This window comes from Panthera leo, chromosome D3 (assembly GCF_018350215.1).
Source record: "Panthera leo isolate Ple1 chromosome D3, P.leo_Ple1_pat1.1, whole genome shotgun sequence".
Classification (NCBI taxonomy): Eukaryota; Metazoa; Chordata; class Mammalia; order Carnivora; family Felidae; genus Panthera; species Panthera leo.
Window position 1 is genome coordinate 15,732,699 of NC_056690.1, and position 20,323 is coordinate 15,753,021.

The 20,323-nt window shown below is 43.5% G+C and overlaps 1 protein-coding gene across 1 annotated transcript in view; it reads left to right on the forward strand.

Annotated features, from left to right (window-relative positions):
• The first annotated feature begins 19,238 nt into the window (after nucleotides 1-19,238).
• TMEM233 (transmembrane protein 233) overlaps nucleotides 19,239-20,323 on the forward strand; it is a 31,006-nt gene continuing 29,921 nt past the window's right edge. The window contains exon 1 of the mRNA XM_042910399.1: nucleotides 19,239-19,427. Coding sequence (XP_042766333.1) covers nucleotides 19,239-19,427 — 189 coding nt within the window. The remainder of the gene's footprint in view (nucleotides 19,428-20,323) is intronic.

The following is a 20,323-nucleotide window of genomic DNA, read 5'->3' on the forward strand; positions in this document are numbered from 1 at the left end:
AGAGTCCTAATTTCAAAAATGTAGTTCCCTTGCCATTGTGCATATCCTTACATTCAGTGGGACACATGCTCAAATTTTGGTAACTGAGTAAAATGGTGGTTTAAAAAAGTCTGGATGCAAAAAAAAAAAAAAAAAAAAGCCTGGATACCAGGGCACTAAACCTGGTCCTAATCTCTAAAGATACCATCCCCTCTAAAAATGAGTACTTTGAAGTTAATCATCTTGGTGGACCCGTTAAGTCTTAAGAATGCTTGTCCACAGATACCCTGGTTTCTTTATAAAAATTATGGCTTTGAGGGGCGCCTGGATGGCTCAGTTGGTTGAACATCCAACTTTGGCTCCGGTCATGATCTCACAGGTTGTGAGTTCGAGCCCTGTGTCAGGCTCTGTGCTGACAGCCCAGAGCTTGGAGCCTGCTTTAAGTTCTGTTTCTCCCTCTCTCTGACCCTCCCCTGCTCATGCTCTGCCTCTGTCTCTCTCTCTCTCTCAAAAATAAATGTTAAAAAAAAATTTTTAATTATGGCTTTGACATCTATATGTCATGTGATTCATTCATTCATTCATTCCTTCATTCATTCTCTTGATCATTATTCACTCACTCAGTATTTTTTTTACTGGACCAATATTAACTGAGCATGTCCTATGTGCTAGGCACAGTTCTAAGGCCTGGGATACAACAATAAAAGAAGGTGTCTGTACTAGCAGGGGAGATAGAAGCTAAGTAAATTATAATAACAATAAGAACAATTGAAAAAGATAATTAAAAACCAAGTGATCTCCATTATCCCTTTCCTGAGTTTAGAGTCAGATCACAACTACTCTCAAGCTTCTGTCTTCTAACTTGAAGCATCTCAGTGGGTTAGCTTAGTTCGTGCCACCTCACGTCCTCTTCATAAAAATAACAGTCTTTGTCGACCCCCTAATAGTTCACACTTACTGAGCACTTATGTGTCAGGGATCCAACTAAGCACTTCACATACGTTATCTCCTTAATCGACACAATATTCCCAGAAGGGCTGGCACCATTTTACAGGCAAAAAAAAAACAAGGCTCACAGAGACTGGGTGACTTGTCCAAGCAAGTGGGGGACCAAGGATTTGACCTGTCCAGGCATGCGCCATGCCATTTTAGGTTACACAATATTGACTACCATTATTCTCCACGTGGTACACATGATCCCTGACCTAAATTAGTTCCTAAAATCATGGAGGATGTCAGAGAGTCCTCCGGCCCTTCTAAGGGACCTTTTAGCTCTGCTAATTTACTGATTGATTCCAAATGCCATTTGGGACCAGAGCCTAGTTGGTTCCATCTGAGTTTTTAGGGAGGATTAAAAAAAAAAAATAGAGATGCCAGGATTTGAACCCAAGGCTAAAAATACATCTGCCTCTTTTGGAAAACTCCCCCAGGTGATTCTGGTGAGCAGCCAGGGAGGAGACTGGCTCCTTCTGCCCGACCTTCCTGACATAGGCAGACTCTGCCGGGAAACTTTCAGAAATGGATTGCGTTACGTACCAGTTTGATTAGTCCTAATGTTTGGAACCTTCTTTCTTCATTGCCTGAACTCTGCCCTTCCCAAATTTTGGTTGCCTGAAGAAATGGGAGTCATCCAGCAAAAACCAATGCCATATGGTTGGAAGTTATTATGGATGATAAACAAGTTTACATCCCACTTCCTGAAACTATGCTGCTTTGTTCTGGTTTTTATAAGGAAAAAAAAAAAAAACAGAGCATCTTAGAGTACAAACCATGAAACAAAAGAGTCACACGTGTGCCTCATTATACCCACTTTGCAAACAGATCAAAGGAATAGAAAGAAGAGAAAAAGGAAGACAGGGGTTGGGAGAGGAGACAGTTGATGGGGACAGAAAGAGAAGGAGTCAAATATGGGCTCTACCAACTATGATTGTGAATTTTAAAAACCCACTTTCACTCTTACTCAAAAGAACAATACAGAGATTTGCCCCCCCCACCCCTTACCAAAAGCATGCTGTACCTTCATTGGACAAAAAGATCCAGGGAAGTTTCAATCCTTAATGCATGAAAATTCCCCAAGAGCCCAAGAAGGGCTTTTTTGCTGGATTGTGATGGAAAGCCCACTCCTTCATGTATAATTGAAGATACTTAGGACAGCATTACAACTCCTCCTGCTTATACACAAACTGCTTCCAAATCCTCACTAATGTGCAGCTCTCTCAGGAAGCTCTCTTAAGCAATTAAAAATGGTAATTCTGCCCCCTAGCAAGAGTCTGAGCACCGCCCCCCCCCCCCCCCCCCCCCCCCCCCGCCTTAGTGTGGATTATAGCAGCACATTTAGCGGCTATTCAAGGGTACACATTCTATAAACTTTTCTCAAACTGTGCTTTGCTAAATACGTAGGTGAGGCACGTTAACTTCTTTAAAAATAACAAATAATGAAACGTCTGTTTTTGATGAGCATTTCCTTTTAATTTATCCAGTCGATTTCTAATTTGCTAAGGGTGCGGAGTAAAACTAGATTATGTTCCCTTTTACCCCCTCAGGAACAATTTGTTTCTGAAAATGTAATGCTGGAGTCCCCACCTTCCACATAGCAATACTGTACTGAATGGAGTGTTATTTTGCATCACAATTCTGATGCACAGTCTCCAAAAATGTAAGGAAAAAAAAAATAGCCACCTTAGTGGGCTATGTAGTTACAGCAATGTTATTCAATGCCTGGTCCACAGACCAGCAGCACCAGCACCTGAGATCTTCTCAAAATAAAACAAAAACAAAAACAAAACAAAAAAACAAAACAAAACAAAAAAAAACCCACTGCTTTAGAGCAGTGATGCCCAACGAGGCTGAATTTGCCTCCCAGGAGACACTGGGCAATGTCTGGAGACATTTTTGGTTGCCACAACTGGGGGTGAGGATGTTATTGGCACCCAGTAGGGTGGATGCCAGGGATGCCTCACGTCGTCCTACAGTGCGTAGGACACCCCACAACAAAGAACTCTCCTGCCCCAAAGGCCAACAGTGCCGCTCCTGAGAAAGTCTGATTAGACAAAAGTGAATTGGAAACAGTGGAGTTAAAATAGGGAGAGCTAAAAAAAAAAAAAAAGTATTTCAAGCTGACAACTAATAGAGATAAAAGAAGGAGAAAAGAAAACATTGGCATGAAGGCCATGGAGCTTCGGGCTGTGATCGTGGGAACTGTGTACCCTTGGGGAAGTCACCCTCTCTCAATTTCATTTTACATGTCTATACAACAAAGGAAGAAAAGACTGAACCAGAAGAATGCGATTATTATCCCTGAGGTCCTTTTCGGAATCGAAGCGTTATAATTTAGGCAGTATTTCCCAAGCTTGAACAATCCATGCATCACCTTCACTATGTTCGCCATATCTGAACGCCATCTTTGCAGTTTTTACTTTAATTAACTTATTTCCCAGGTTCAGGGTGCATTCTTAAAAGAAAATTTTACGTCACTATCATTAGTTTAAAGCCACTCCTAGTTGCCACAACTGGAAGGAAACACCATTAATGGAAAACAGTGTTATTAAAGTCTAGCCAGATACTCCTGTCTTCCCAAGACTTTGAGCTCCAGGTCAGTTCTCTCTTGGTTAAATGGGAGATTAATGAGCGTTAAAGGGATAAAAGGCATGTTAGCACCAACCCAAGATTCTCTGTATCACCTTAAGTGATTTTACATTCCACTGGTGATGCATCCTACAATTTGGAAGATGGTGGCATAGCAATTAAGAGGGAAAACTTTGAAAGTAGTTCCATTTGGGTTCCGGACTTCACTCTACGACTGACTGGCTGTGGGATGTTGGGCAAGCGATTTAACCTTACTCAGCCCCAGTTCTTCATTGGGAGCTAGTAACAGGACCTAGGGTATTATGGCAGGCAGCCTCTGAGATGCCCCCCCCCCCATGATTTCCACCTTCAGGCATTTATGCCCTTGTACAATCCCCGCCTCTTGAGTATGTGCTGAATCTAGTGACTGCTTGCTTATAACCAGTAGCAAACAGCAATAATGACGGGATGTCACTTCTGAAATTGGGTTGCAAAAACGTTCTCCCTCCCCGCACTGCCCTGTCTATCTGTCTGTCTCTGTCTCTCTCTCTCTCTCTTTCTCCCCCTCCCTTCCTCCCTTCCTCCCTCTCTCCTCTTGTACTAGAGAAACAAGCTGCCATGTGAACCGCCAGCAAGGCTATGAGGCCAACCAACAGCCATGAGAACAACCTTGGAAATGAATCTCCCCCAAGTGAAGCCTTGAAAGGATAGCAGTCCCAGCCTAGGAGATACCCTGAGTCAGGGGTATCTATCAAAAAGGCACCCAGATTCCTGATCCACAGAAACCATGACATAATACATACTGTTCTACACTGCTACATTTTGGGATAACTGGGATAACTTGTTTTGCAGCAAGAGATAACTAATACAAGTTACTCTGCAGGTTATACACAGTAATGGCCTTCCATTCAGGGAAAAAGTCCTGCTGGAAACAGTCTCATACAAAGTGGAAGAAATCCACAATAGCTTCTAGGATTAGTTAACCAATTCCATTGTAAATATCAATGGACAACCAAAGGTCCCCAGACATTTGAAAACTGAGATGAACACAACTGACTTACAAAGGAGAGAAAGCATTAAAAAAAAAAAAAAAAAAAAAAAAAAAAAATCTCTAGGGGGTGCCTGGTGGCTCAGTTGGTTGAGCATCCAACTCTTGACTTCAGCTCAGGTCATGATCCCAGGGTTGTGGGATCGAGCCCTACATTGGGCTCTGTGCTGAGCGTGGAGTCTGCTTAAGATTCTCTCCCTCCCTCTCCTTCTCCCCCTCCCCTGCTGTGTGCATGCGCTCTCTCTCAAAAAAAAAAAAAAAAAAAACTCCCTAAAATTATAATTGGTATCTTCATAGAGATTCAAGAAGATATTCATTTTTAAATAGTAATTATTAGTAATGATAATTGTAGGTTCTAATTATACCGAAGTTTGCAGCAAATACGAAGGAGTTCCTAGAAATTAAAACTTTATTGCCTACAATTTTTGATTTAGTGGACCTCCTGGAAAAAATCTGAGAAAATCTTCCAGAACATAAAGAGAGACTAAGAGATTCAAAATATGGTATGAAAACTAAAAAACTATAAAGGTATAACCCAAGACATTCAAAGTATGTCTAATAAACGATCCCAGAAATGAGAACAGAAAATGGAAATGAAAAAATAATTTTATTTATTTTTAATTTTATTAACGTTTATTCATCTTTTGAGAGAAAGAGACAGAACATGAGTGGGAGAGGGGCAGAGAGAGAGGGAGACACAGAATCCGAAGCAGGCTCCAGGCTCTGAGCTGTCAGCACAGAACCCGACACGGGGCTCAAACCCACAAACTGAGCGATCATGACCTGAGCTGAAGTCAGACGCTCAACCAACTGAGCCACCCAGGTGCCCCGAAAAAATAATTTTAAAAATAACAGAATCATCATCTTGATACATGCAAGAAAGGCATTCAGTAAAATCTAACATCTACTAATGATTTAAAAATTAACACACTAAGGAAAACTTTCTCAACCAATAAAGGATATCAAAAAGAAAAAAAAAGTTCTAGAACAACTGATAAGACATCACTCTGAATTACATAGTTTTACTGAATTCTATTCCACCCAAACCTGAAAAGATACACATGTAAACTTTAGAGTTCTAATAAAACATAACTTTCATAAAAAAAGAATTAACATTTTCTTGAAAAATCTACCACAAACAGATGAATTGTTAAAACCTTAGAAACATCCCCATTAATGTCAGGAATCAAAATATCATACTTGCTACTTACAGTTAAAATTGTAATTGAGATTTCAGCCACTCCAACAAGACAACAAAAATAAATGATGTTTGGGGTGCCTGGGTGGCTTAGTCAGTTAAGCGTCCGACTTCAGCTCAGGCCATGATCTCACGCAAAGCTCATGAGTTCAAGCCCTGCATCAGGCTCTGTGCTGACAGCTCGGAGCCTGGAGCCTGCTTCGGATTCTGTGTCTCTGTTTCTCTGCCCCTCCCCTGCTCACGCTGTCTCTCTCAGATAGAAAATTTTTAAAAAACATTAAAAAAAAATTTTAAACAAATGGAATACAAGAAGAAAGTTCTATAACCAATATGATTGGAAGAGAAAATATAAGATAATTTATAGATAAACTATTAGAACCAATAAGAGAGCTCAGCAAGGTTATTGCATATACTAACAACATACTGGTATCTGTAAAATCTCTACATTCCAAGAACTACATGGAGTTACATGTGTAGTTAGAACATGTAAAAGGAAAACTATCCTATTCAAATAGCAACACAAATTATTGTATACCTAGGAATAGAAGACCTTTATGAAGAAAACTATAAAAGATTGAAATACCTACAAGAAGTCCTAAAATAAATATATGTAAATTTGGAAACACTCGAATATGTGACAAATTTTGTTCCCATCCATGAAATATATTGTGTGCATGTTTTAGGCAAGTTATTCAAAAGTGAATGTGGGGCGCTTAGGTGGCTCAATTGGTTGAGCGTCTGACTTTTGATTTTGGTTCAGGTCATGATCTCAACGGTTCGTGAGTTCAAGCCTCACATTGGGCTCTGCACTGACAGTGAGAAGCTTGCTTGGGATTCTCTGTCTCCCTCTATCTCTGTCCCGCCCCTCACAAATAAATAAATAAGCATTTAAAAGTGAATATGAGGGGCGCCTGGGTGGCTCAGTCGGTTAAGCGTCCGACTTCAGCTCAGGTCACGATCTCATGGTCCGTGAGTTCGAGCCCCGCGTCGGGCTCTGGGCTGATGGCTCAGAGTCTGGAGCCTGCTTCTGATTCTGTGTCTCCCTCTCTCTCTGCCCCTCCCCCGTTCATGCTCTGTCTCTCTCCGTCTCAAAAATAAATGAACGTTAAAAAAAAAAATTAAAAAAAAAAAGTGAATATGAACTGGCTAAGCCAATTTTGCAAATAAGAACAATGAGGAAGTTTCACCCTACCAAATTTTACCACATCATACAGGGTCATAGCGTTAAAAACCATGAAGCACTGGTATAGGAATTTGCTACCAAACAAATCCAAACTCATGAATGATTTGGCAAAACTAGCTCATTATTTGGACAAAACAACAACAACAGCAACAAAGTTGGATCCCTACCACAGTCCTTTACAAAGGTGAACACCAAATTCCTTGAGGACCTAAATGCCAAATGTGATACCAGAAATCTAACATAAGACATTGTAAGAGTTTTTGTGGTCTCTAAATACAGAAGGAGTTTGTTTTTTTTTTAATGTTTATTATTTTATTTTTGAGACAAAGAGAGACAGAGTGTGAGCAAGGGAGGGGCAGACAGGGAGACACAGAATCTGAAGCAGGCTCCAGGCTCCAAGCTGTCAGCATAGACCCCAACACGAGACTCAAACTCACGAACCGTGAGATCGTGACCTGAGCTGAAGTCAAGACGTTTAACCGACTGAGCCACCCAGACGCCCCATGGAGAAGAACTTATTAAATAAAATCCAAAATCTCATGCCATAAGTGAAAAACTGGTAGTTCTGAGTACATCGAAATTAAGGATTCTTGTTGAAAAAACAAATCACATAGTTAACCAGTAGATGGTAGCCTGAGAGAAGGTGTTTGTAACATACAAAACTGATGAGGGATTCACATCTAGAAAACAAAAGAAACTCAAAATCAACAAGAGAATATGTAAACTCCAGCAGAAAAATTCAGAAAAGGATATTGACAATTTGCAGATCGGGAAACCAGAATGGCTGACAAATAAATGAGGAAAGGCCCAGTCTCACCAATAATCAAAGACATACAAATTAAAGCAATACGATACCACTTTATTCTATCAGACTGGCAAAGATTGGAAAGTAAGGTAATAACTGGAATCTCCATGCATTGCTGACGGGAGTGTAAATGGGTTCCATCCTTCTAGAGAACAACCTGGCAGTTATTCTGTGAAAGGAAATCAATGTAAGCCCTAGGACCTAGTTCTTGTACTATAGAGATTTTACAGATACCTGTATATTGTCAGTATATGCAATAACCTTGCTGAACCTTCCCCTCCCCTGAACACATACACTTCATAGCAACTCTCACACAGAAGCACACAGTGACATGCATGAGGCTGTGTATCGCAAACCTGCTTGTGTAGTAGGGAGCTAACTATCGCTAGATGTCCATCACTGGGGGAAATGTAACAGAAAACTGTAACCAGGGGCACCTGCGGTAGTTAAGTGTCTTTTGGCTCAGGTCATGATCTCACGGTTCTTGAGTTCAAGCCCCTGACAGCAGGCTCTGTGCTGAGCATGCAGCCTGCTTGGGATTTTCTCCCTCCCTCTTTCTCTGCCCCTCCCCACTTGCGTTCTCCGTCTCTCTCAAGGCAAATAAATAAACTTTAAAAAATAATAAAATTTAAAAACAAAACTGTAACCAATGTGTGCTTTGGCATACCTTGCAACAAACAGTTCAGAGGAATTAACTAGAGGTACATACAGCACATGATACATCTGAAAACCATGGTATTGCTTTTAAGAATTAAGAAACAATTGTATCGTGGGCTGCCTGGGTGGCTCAGTTGGTTAAGCATCAGACTTTGGCTCAGGTCATGATCTCGCAGTTCGCGGGTTCAAGCCCTGCGTCGGGCTCTGTGCTGACAGCTCAGAGCCCGGAGCCTGCTTCTGATTCTGTGTCTCCCTCTCTCTGCCCTTCCGCCATTCATGCTCTGTCTGTCTCTCTCTCTCTCAAAAATAAATAAAACATTAAAAAAAATTTTTAATCTTTTGCATGATACTGTTTGTATCACTTGAACACATATACATCTAAAATAACAATATCCATTTTACAGGGAAACACAGGTCTCCAGACACATATATCAAACACACTTGAGTGGGTGCCTATGGCAGGAGCAGGTGGGTAAGATGTGGAAGGGGATTAAGAATATGAAAATAAAGGGGTCAAAAAATAAAACCAAACAAGGGAAGAACCATGAATAGGCCAATGATAACACATACAATGAACAGAGGAGTATGATGAACTCAGCTCTCTGCACTTGAGATCAAAAACCCACATTTCACAAGAAAGAACAAAGGGCCAAGAACAGCCAAAAGAATAGCCAAGAATAGCCAAGAAGGGAAGCAAGATAGTTGGCTTTGTCCTACCAAACATCCAGACTTTTTAAAAAACCATAACAATTAAGGCAGGAGTGCAATAAAAACAAATCCCAGGAATGACAGCTGTGCAAGTGCGTATGAAAACAAATGGCTCAAATTATAACAGGAAGTCAGAGAGCTCTAAAAAAAATAGATAAGTCATCTAATGTATTTGACACAGACTCTAGACAGGCTTGAGGAAATAACAATAGCCATATGGTTACAATATGTCGTATACTTTCCCCTTTCCACCATCCCTCCTCCCAAGTTTTATTAATTGTATCTCCTTTGTTTTATTTTTTTTTAACTTTTTAAAAATTTCATTTATATATTCTGAGAGAGAAAGAGAAAGAGAGAAGCAGAGAGGCAGACAGAGAAGGGGAGAAAGAATCCCAAGCAGGCTCCACGCTGCCAGCACAGAGGCCGATGTGGGGCTGGAACTCACAAACCATGAGATCATGACCTGAGCCGAAACCAAGAGCCGGACGCTTAACCAAGTGAGTCACCCAGGTGCCCTAATTGTATCTCCTTTAAAGGACACAACCCTAATGACACCTAAGTCCAGTAAGTCCAATCACACAAATTCATTCTTCGGTAAGTGACGTTTATGTAACGCTTTGAAACTATCAGTTTATGGTTTCAATTTAACCTTTGGACAAAACCCAAAAGAATTAATTTTTCTGTATTATAGAGAAGAAATCTAAATGGTATAAACCTGGGCAACGTACAAATGACAAAAAGAAGTTAGGAGGTAAAGTGATTTGGGCCTTCTCTGTAGAAGAGCAGGTGATGGGTGCACAACCTTGGGGGCAGTGGGGGGGAGTTGGTGCTGTGGGGAAAGTGTCCATCATCATTCCAACCAGTGGCATGGCATATGATACAAGAGTTCAGAGGCAAAAAGACAACAGGGAAGGAAAGAGAGGCTTCAGAGAACCAAAGAGCAAAAACAGCCAGAAACAACAAAAAAGCATGATCTCCACAGAGGTCACAAGGTAGCAGAGATCCAGTCCAAAAAGGTTCCTAGAACTCACGTGACCCCAAGTTTAGATGCTTTTGCTTCAAAGTATTTCAGAAACCACAAGAATGAGTGTGGGAAGGGATAAAGTTCTGCATTCTTCAAACTCTGAAGCACTTAAAAATCAGTCACAAATGGCTCCATTTTTAGAGTTGCTGAGATTTGGTCATTTGCAAGGCAACTCAAGCACTTTACAGTTAGTCCACTTGAGACCCTGAAGTAGAGACTGCCACAGCCATTTCCTGACATGTCTGTTGAATTACATCCCTTTGGAAGGGGGATGTCCAAGTTCACACCAATTCCCCCTTCCTTTAAGATGTGTGTGTTAGCCTGTGTGTGTATGTTTGTGTGTCTAAATACTCTCTCACTTCAAGCCTCTGCTCATGCTATTCCTTCTGCCTAGTGGGCTTATTCCCTGCTCCTCACATGGCTTCTCCTTCTCATGCTATTCACCTCAACTTAAATGTCAACTTCTCAGTGAGGCCTTCCTTGACGCTCCTAAGTGAGTCCCTTGCTATTATCTGTTGTCAATCCACCAATATTTATTAAACACCTCTTTTGTGCCAGGCTCTGTTCGTTCTCTGGTCACAGAACTGTGACCAGATAAAGGCCCTGCACACAAGGGGCATTTCCTGTTTACATTTTTTTTTTTCCAAAAGGAAGGGTTCTCTTCCTTTGAAATACAGGTTCCATGAGGGCATGGACAGGTGTGTTTAGCTCATCATTTTAACCACCCCCAGCACCTAGGACAGTACAAGGCATACATCTGGCACAAGATTTGCAAAAGAATCAAGGAACAGATGACTTCTACACAGCCCATTACCTGGAGCCCAAGGAACACTAGACCTGAGTTATGCCAGATTCTCTCTCACAAGAGTTTGGAGTTTGATCCACGGACATAGGTGGGTCGGGAGCCAGACGAGAAGACCCTAACTCCTATGGTAAAGTCCCCATCTGCCCTGAGTCCTGCCTGCCCCAAGGTCACGTTGTCTAACTCTTCTTGGAGCTCATGAAATAAATCCTCCTTCCAATAAATTTCCCAAAGCCAATTTTAGTCACATTCTATATCTGGCAACTCACTTAATGCAACTGATTAGCACAAAATGACATTAATTGGCTCACATCAAAATCTGGTTTAAAATGCTTCTAAGGCTTCCTATTATTCCTAGAATAAAACCCGGACTCCTTACCTGCGCTGGAAAAGTCCTGCATCATCTGGCCCTGCCTATTTCTCCTACCCCATCTCCTATCTTCACTGGTCTTCTTTCGGTTTCTTAAGCATCCTGAGTTCTTTTCCACCTCAAAGACTTTCCACATGCTCTTCTCATTGCTTGGAATGCTCGTTCTTCAGTTCTTCAAATGTCTGGCTTCTCTTTAGCCATGAGATCTCCACTCAAATGTCACCTCCCCAAGGAGACCTTCTATGTCAGTCATGGACCCAGCAAGACTCAATTGGCATATTCCCATTAGAACATTAGGACTACTTACCAAGGTGTGGGGAGCCACAATGGATAGTACGTTACCGCAGAAGCAACAGAGGGGCCAGTGTCACTCCTGGGCCTGAAGGAGAGGGTAATGGGGCTCTCTGGAACCCCAAATGAGAGTTCCTTAGAGAGGCTTCCCTGGAGGAGCCATGACCTTCAACCCAGTGATTCACCAGCTCAAGGCAATTCAGCAAGGAGAGAACCAAGGAAGAAAATATCCCGACATCACTCTCCTCCCTCCTTCTATACTCCTGCCAGGATTCCGTGTTGGTCAAACCCATCTGAAGCCAGAGGACAAAGAAGCTTGTTGCAGCTGAAAAGGGTTGGCAAACATTTTCTGCGGAGGGCCAGACAGTAAACATTTTCAGCTTTCTGGGCCATACAGTCTCTGTCAAAATGACTCAACTCTGACATCATAGCATGAGAAAAGCCACAGACAATACATAAATGAACAGGTGTGGCTATGTTCCAATAAAACATTATTGACAAAAACAGGCAGTGCGCCATATGGTGTTGGGCCTGGATGTAGAACATTCAAGGCAGACTGCTGGGTCAGAAGATGGAGTGGAGTGGGCCTCTGGGGGGCTCAGTCGGCCGCCGACCTCGGCTCAGGTCATGATCTCGCAGTTCATGCGTTCGAGCCCTGCACCGGGCTCTGTCCTGACAGCGCAGAGCCTGAAGCCTGCTTCGGATTCTGTGTCTCCCTCTTTCTCTGCTTCTCTCTCTCTCTTTCTCTCTCTCTCTCTCTTAAAAATAAATAAACATTAAAAAAATTAAAATAAAAAAAGATGGGGTGGAGAAAGGAAGAGAGTGTCTCCAGGGCTCAACAGGATTTATCTGGCATCCCTTCTCCAGCCACCCCATCTAAGTATCCCCTACTACAAGTCACTATCACATTACCCAGTTTTATTTCCTTCAGCACAAATTGTAAGCACCTTATCTGTTTTTCAGTAAGAGTAGGGATCGTGGCTTTATTGCTTGCCACCATATCCCTAGCACCCAAAACGGTGCCTGACACACGGTAGCTTCTCAAATAAATATTTCTGAAGGCACAGGAAGACTTAACTAATACAGTGTGACACAGCTGACAAGACATCTGGTCTCCTTAACTCAGGTGCACCAAATGATACCCTCCAAACATAGCTCTCCTCTCCAGTCCACATGTAAGTGTAATTCTTGTCTATTCCACTTCAGTCTTCCTAATACCCTCTCCAAACCAAGCCTGCTCATCTATCACTCCCAGGAACTCCCCCTCCCATTACTCCAGGTTCCAATTCCACACATCGATGTTCAACCTTTCAAACTGTAAATGGTTTGCAATCCACATTCTTTGGAAATGATTGTGCTTTAGAAGACCTCTCCCACACCTCCAGCGCAGGCAGCTGCTTGGAATGTCTCCATTTCATCCTACTTTCCAGGGTAGGGCAGTGAGAAGAGGAAGGAAGGGCTTGGAAGCATCTTTGTTAAAAAAAAAAATCCCCTTTTCCTTATTAACACCAAAGTTGACCGAGCTCCAAAATTATCCAACAAGAGAAAAACAGTTATCATAAAATTTAATTAAAGTCATCAAAGACGATTCAACAGAGGATCACAACGTGGGAAGGATTTAGCATAGGGCATTAAGATAAAAAAAAAATCAAGATACAAAGTTGTGTGTACACTTTCACTGCAAGTGTGTGGGAATGTACCTGGATATACACAAGGCATGAGAAATTTCATGGGAAATATCAATAGCTAGGATATTGGGGTGTGGGTGACTTCTTTCTGATTTCTAGGACCACTGTTATAACATTTGCTAATTATTTGGTTCATCCAGGAGTTGCACAGGATAGTCCAAAACACAGCATTATCTTTATTATATATTATCAATTATTATGCATTATCAATATATATTATACATGTGCATATATATTATATAATATTATTGGATATTATATATTATCTATATATTCTACCTGTGTATATATATTATATTATATTATATTATATTATATTATATTATATTATATTTTATTATATTTATTATACATGCATGTATGGATATATATAATGGTATACTGATATATAAAAAATGATATGTTCTCTGGTAGAGTGGAGGACAGATGAATGGGAAAAGGATTGCGTTTTAAGTCAGAGAATTTGTGTTTTGTGCCCCTCTACCCGAAAGTGGTTTCATAAAAAGGCATGGTTTAAAAAATTAACAGTACAGAATCTGTTTCCCCCTCATACTTTCTCTCTCCAGCCTTGCTCCCCCTCAACCACCACCACTTGTGATCCTTGTGAGAAGATCAAAATTGTTGGACACTGGAAAGGTAAATGGCTTTCTAATAATATTAGCCAAAAAGACACTGTTCTTCTGCAGCAAACCCCTGAGACCATAGCAGTTACTTTATGACTGTCAGAGGCTGGTACTTGAGACTAATGCAAAATTTGGAAGCAGATGCATTCAACGTCTTACCATTCCTAAAGATCTGGAGCCTTAACTTTTCCATTTTCACAGATCAGCAGAACCTCTCTCTCCTCCTTCTCTTTCCCTCTCCTCTCCCTCTCTCTCCATCTCCTCTCTCCCTTTCCTCTCTCTCTCCTCCTCTCTCCCCTTCCCTCCTCTCTCCATCTCCTCCCTCCCTCTCTCCCTCTCCTCTCCCTCTCTCTCCATCTCCTCTCTCCCTTTCCTCTCTCTCTCTCCTCCTCTCTCCCCTTCCCTCCTCTCTCCATCTCCTCCCTCTCTCTCTCCCTCTCCTCTCCCTCTCTCCGTTTCTCTCTCTCTCTTCCCCTACCCCTATCTCTCACTCTTTCCCTCCCTCCTTCTATTTTGGAATCCTAGACATACCTAAAACCAAAAGGCGTAGATTTAAAATCACCCTATTAAGTATCATAGATCTGGGGGTCCATTTGGCATTGAGAAGCTATTCTTTGAATTCACCTCATTTCATCTTGTTCGAATCACTTCATTTCTGTAGTCCATTGAATCTGTGACTGTTCCCTTGGCCTACATTTTAATTTTACCTTTGGTACATATCTCATGCTACAATTTCTCAACCAGCCAATCTGAAGGGTTTTTTTTTTTCCTGCCCTTCCAAAGACAGATCTCTCCCCTATAAAATCACGAGTTACAAAGAAATGATCACAAATGCTAAATTGAGTACAAAGTCACAGCATTTTTCATATTTTGTTTAACAATAAAAACCCACCAAAAATAACCTAAATACCTAATGATCGAGGAATGGTTACATAAGTAACAATCCATCAAATCAATGGGAAATTATGCAGATCATAAATGTATCTGTAAAGAATGGTAAAGGTGATATAACATTGAGAAAAGCAGGAAACAAAACTGTATATAATCCCACTTAAAAAATTTTTTTAACATTTACTTTTTGAGAGACAGAAACAGAGCATGAGTTGGGGGAGGGGGCAGAGAGAGAGAGAGAGAGAGAGAGACAGAATCTGAAGCAGGCTCCAGGCTCTGAGCTGTCAGCACAGAGCCCAATGCGGGGCTTTAACTCTCGAACTGCGAGACCATGACCTGAGCGGAAGTCAGACACTTAACCAACTAAGCCACCTGGGTGCCCCTACAATCCCACTTTATTGGAGAAAAATATACACATGTAGAAAGGGAACAAGAAGGAAATATTCTCTTATTTTGGGGGGTGGTTACTATTGGATGGTAGGCTATAGGTTGAGCTCTCTTCTTCTTTATGCTTTCATTCATTTTTGAACTTTTCCAGAATGAATACACATTACTTTTACATTTGGAAATAAACTTATTTCAAATTTCAAAAGTGTAAGTTGCTATATCAGCTTCCAGAAAGCTCCAATTAAGTCTTCTCTCTCTCCCAGTCAGGCTATTCCCTCTCATTTTAAAAAAGGGAAGGTATTGTCACACTATTAAGCAATCAGGCAGTAGGCTTCATCCAAGAGTAATAAACTGACCTCTCAAGAGAAAATTAGTGAAGCTCAGGAAATTAGAGTTGGAAACCCCTACTGAGTGGTCTAATGCATCCCTCAAGAATCCGCACCATATACATTACACTTTCTGGTGTGGGCACTTTCTTTTCCATTTAATTGTAAATATTTCAAGTGATTGCAATTTCACTGCTACATTTCAGATAAGTCAACAGCTATTAAACCATCTCTCTTGAGTGGAATATAATAACTTCAGCAAACTTCAGAGATGTCCATTTAACTCTCTTGCCTGGACCTGTTAGCTGAACAAGTAGCTTAGACCTCGTTCAAATTCTGGCACCTCCATTTAGCTGTAAGACCTTACACAAGTCCCTTTACCCAGCTTGTCATAGTTCCCTCATCTGTACCTCACCAATGGTGCTGTAGGAATCAAATGAGATGATGCATCTAGGGAATGCATCAAAGGCAGACAATAGGTACTCAGTAAATGTTTGGTGATTCTGGAGTGTCGGACCAGTGTTGAACAGGTGTTTCCCTGGCAGAGGAGATGGGCCATGCTGAGTCAACAACTCCTTCTTTTGTATTTCCCTGGGTGGCACAAGTGGGTTGGAGCAAACAATATAGTCCATGACCTTGAATCAGCAAAATTCCACTGGGTACCCAAACATTGGGCTTAGTCATACCAACTAAATTCACCAGCCTCAGACCACAAACATGGCTCAGAGAGAATCCACTGAGCCTTTGCACTGTTGATAAGAGCTGCAATTGTAACACTGGCCTTGGGGAAAGAGAAGAGAGAACGAAGGGAAGAGTGTGTTTGCAACAGAATCAGTAGGGTTTGGTGACTCATTCATGTAGAGGCTGAAGGAAAGAGAAGAGTTCCCAAACTGGATGACTAAATGCACAAGTTTACTGATCCAATGAGTATCTACAGAGCACCTACTAAGGGCCAAGAACTATTCCAGGCACGGGGGATACCGTAGTGAACCGGGGGGCGGGGCGTGGGGGGTGGGGCGTGGGGGGTTGGGGAATCTCTGCTCTTGTGAGTTTATCTTTTCATGGGGAAGACAGACAGTGAACAGTAAACAAATAAACAAAGAGGACAGTTTCTGGTGGTGATAACTGTGATGAAGGCAATGAACAGGGTAATGGGGTGGGAAATAAGAGGGCCATATTTAGATGGTCAGGGAAGGACTCTCTCAGGAGGTAACACATGCGGTGATGGGTCCTGAAAGATGAGAGGGGCCCACGAAGTGGAGAGAAGGGGAAGCATTCGAGGAAGAAGGAGCAGCAGATGTGAGTCCCTGAGGTGGGAAAAGGCTAGGTGTATTTGCGAATAGAGCAAAAATACCTTCATTAACTGAAGTATAGTGAGAGGAGAGAATTGGTAGGACAGATGGTTGGAGAAGTGGACAGGACCTAGCTAAGGTCCAAGCCTTGAGAAGCAGGTTCTTAGGAGGTTAGATGTGTTCCCTTTGACATACTGAGTTTGAAGTTCCAGAGGGGATCTCCAAACTAAAGATCCAAGACTTCGTCCTAAGAACGAGGGACAGTAGTGACATACAAGAAAATGTTCAGTTGTATCAGAATCGCTGATGAATGTTCTAAAAATACAGATTTCTGGGGTATCACCCAGGGAAATTCTAATTCAAGTAGGTCTTGGTGAAGATCCAGAAATCAAAAAATAATTAAAAATTTTTTTAAAAATCTGGAAATCATTTTTGCTATACTCACGGGTAATTCTCATCTATTCAAGCAGTATTCCTTGCATTCTTACTATGTGCCAGGAAAATTCTAAGTGCTGGAGACAGATCTCTGAACAGGTTACAAAGCATATAGGGTGGAGAAAGAACCGATGGTAAACACATAATCAAAGTACAATAATGATACATGTCGTAAAAAAGCTGGTAAAACGTAGGGTAATATTTACTGTGAGGACCTACACTAAATAAATCTAAAAAGAAGACCTATCTCTGAGGAAGTGACTTTGAGTTGATAGCTGAGAAATAAGGACCACCCATGTGGCCATTTAAGGGAACAGCATTCCAGGTAGAGGGAACAGTCAAAGCAAAGACTTGGTTGAGAACTTGGTTGATCCAATGTTTTGGTTTATTCCCACTTGATTAACCAACCAAACTGGGGGAGAAGGCATGGTGGAGAAGGCACTATTTCATCTTTTATGTGTTCACCCAGCAAGCTATACAAAGCACATACTCAGTTCCAGGCACTGTGCCAGTGGTGATCCAGAGATGAGCAAGATGGTCCCCTCTCTCAGTGAGTCTGTAGTCCAGTGAGGAAGGCAGATAATGAAATCAGTATGGCCCCATGAGAAGTGAAAGCATCCCAGATAATCAGTTCATGTTCTGAGAAAGCCAAGCAGATGATTAATACTTTTGATGTATTATGATGTGAGCAACTATTTTTGAAACCACACATAATAAAATTACTTGGCATTTCTCTGTGACCAGCCAGCTCAGAATATCTGGATTTTTGGTGAAATATTTTCACCAATGGATATTGGGTCTGAGATACTGCAGAAGGACTATATTTTGCAGAAATAGTTTCCTAATAATAACTAACATGTATTGAGCACTTAGATTCACCTGGTTTGAAATGCAATTTAACAGTGTTCTACTTTGTGAACTTTGAGGGTCCCTATTACCCACTTTTTTCAGATGAAGGAGTTGGAGCCCAGTGAGGTGAAAAGACTTCCCTGAGGTCAGTCAGCTCAAATGTGACAATTTCCCACCTCTGTCTGGATTTGGAGCCTCAGTTCTGGTCATAGTCCTTCCCATGAATTGCTTAGTGATGCAATTGCTATACTCATCTGGGTTCCCAAAGTGGACCCGTCTCTCTTCTCCCCATCCCAGTTATCCACTTGAACTGTCTACACCAACCAGATCCACCTGCTTCTCCCTCCAGGGGCTCCATAGGTGGAAAAATGGAGAGGAGAGGGTTCCTTGTTTGCACAGTTGGGAAAAAGTCCAGGGCACACGGCACAGGGCAACCGGCACTGTTCTTCCATGCTACCGCTGCAGTCTCCAGAGGCCCCCTGCGCAGTGCCTGAAAGGTTGGGCCCAAAGTTTAGTACCTTGCTCCCAGACCACCTGTTGGGGAAGAGAAATTACTGGGGCTCAGTGTTCAGGGTCTGAGTACCAGAAGGGATTGGGTCAGGAAAAGCAAATTGTTAGTCAAGAGGAAGGAGGAACTCTGTGGCCACATGGATAAGGTTGCATTACCCTCCGTTACACTTAGTGTATTCAAATACAGCAGCTCGAAAAGATACCTGGTCCTCTTCAGACCAAAGGCGGGCCAGTTTGCACCTTAAAGGGCCTTCGCTCTCCCCTTCCCTGTGCCTCCTGCCATTCTGGACTCAGGAGTGAGTCTGTGCGTCTGTCTGATGGTCTCTGGGTGTGTCTGCAAGAAGTGCCTTCCCCCTGTTACTCAAGCGGGCGGGCTCCCTCTCCTCCCCGCCGCCTCTCCTCACCCCCTTGCTCCCTCCCTCCCTCTTGTGCCGAGGTTCTTGGCCCACGTCCCTCAGCCCAGGCGGAGGACGCCGGAGAAGTGAGGTCACGTCTCCCTCGAGCCCCGCGCCGCTGGCTTTTCAGAGCCTCGCCAGAGCGGGCGGCCAGAGTCCCAGACCACGCCGACCGTGCGCTCCTCCGCCCTCCCTGTGCCGCCGGCCTCGCCCATGTCTCAGTACAACGACCCCAGCGCGGACTTCAAGAGGGCTTTGGACAGCAGTCCCGAGGCCAACACCGAGGATGACAAGACCGAGGAGGACGTGCCCAGGCCCAAGAACTACCTGTGGCTCGCCATCGTCTCGTGTTTTTGCCCCGCGTACCCCATCAACATCGTGGCTTTCGTCTTCTCCATCATGGTGAGTGAGTTAGGACCTGGAGCAATCGGGGAGGGGAGACCTGGGCAGCGTTGCGCCAGTACTGGGGACCCAGCGCGCTCTCCACCGCTCCCTTACGCACTGCCCGGCGCACCCGGGGTTTTCCGTCCTCTGCGCCCCCTCCTTTTTCTCAGGCTCTCAGAACTCCGCCACCAACCACTAGCGCCTCCTCTGCTCTCCCTGGGGCGCTCAGAGCCCTGACCCAGCCTCTCCCAGGCCGGCTCTCCACGTCCTTCCAGCGCCCATGGTGGGTGCACTCTTTCCAACACGGGGAGTTCTTCCGTGGACTCTGCGGCTTCTTTCCCTGTCTCCTCTGACATCCCTGAGCACCGGTGCGGCTCTTCTCAACCTGCTTTTCTGGAACCTCCAAGTGCGCCACCCGTGCGGGCAACAGCACGCCCCACTCTCTGAGCGCGCCGGTTCTACGGCCCGCTCCGTGCCGCGACCGGGGCCCCCCTCTCCAGCGCGTGGCACTCTTTTAGCATACAGTCTTTCTGGGGATCCCCAAGAGATTTCCGACGCCCTCTCCTTGACCCTGGTCCCGTGCTTTCTTAGGCACACCCCTCCAGGCAACGGTTCCTTCTTGCTTCTTCCTACGCCAGCTCCCTCTCCTTGGCACTTTCCGCCACCACCCACCACCCACCACCCCGGCCCCCTCTCTCCAGCGGCCTGCACTCTCTCCAGGCCTTTCTTGAGCGCCCCCGCCGACATGCGCCCTCGCCTCTCTTTTACTCTTTCTGCGGCGCGCCTACCCTATCTCCGCCTCTCTTGGCGTCCCCCAAGGGCTCCCTGGCACCCCTCCACCGCTCTGTCCCGGGGCGCTCCCGGGAATGCACTGGGGTACTCCTCGTGCCCTGTGCGCGCCCGCCTCCCGAACC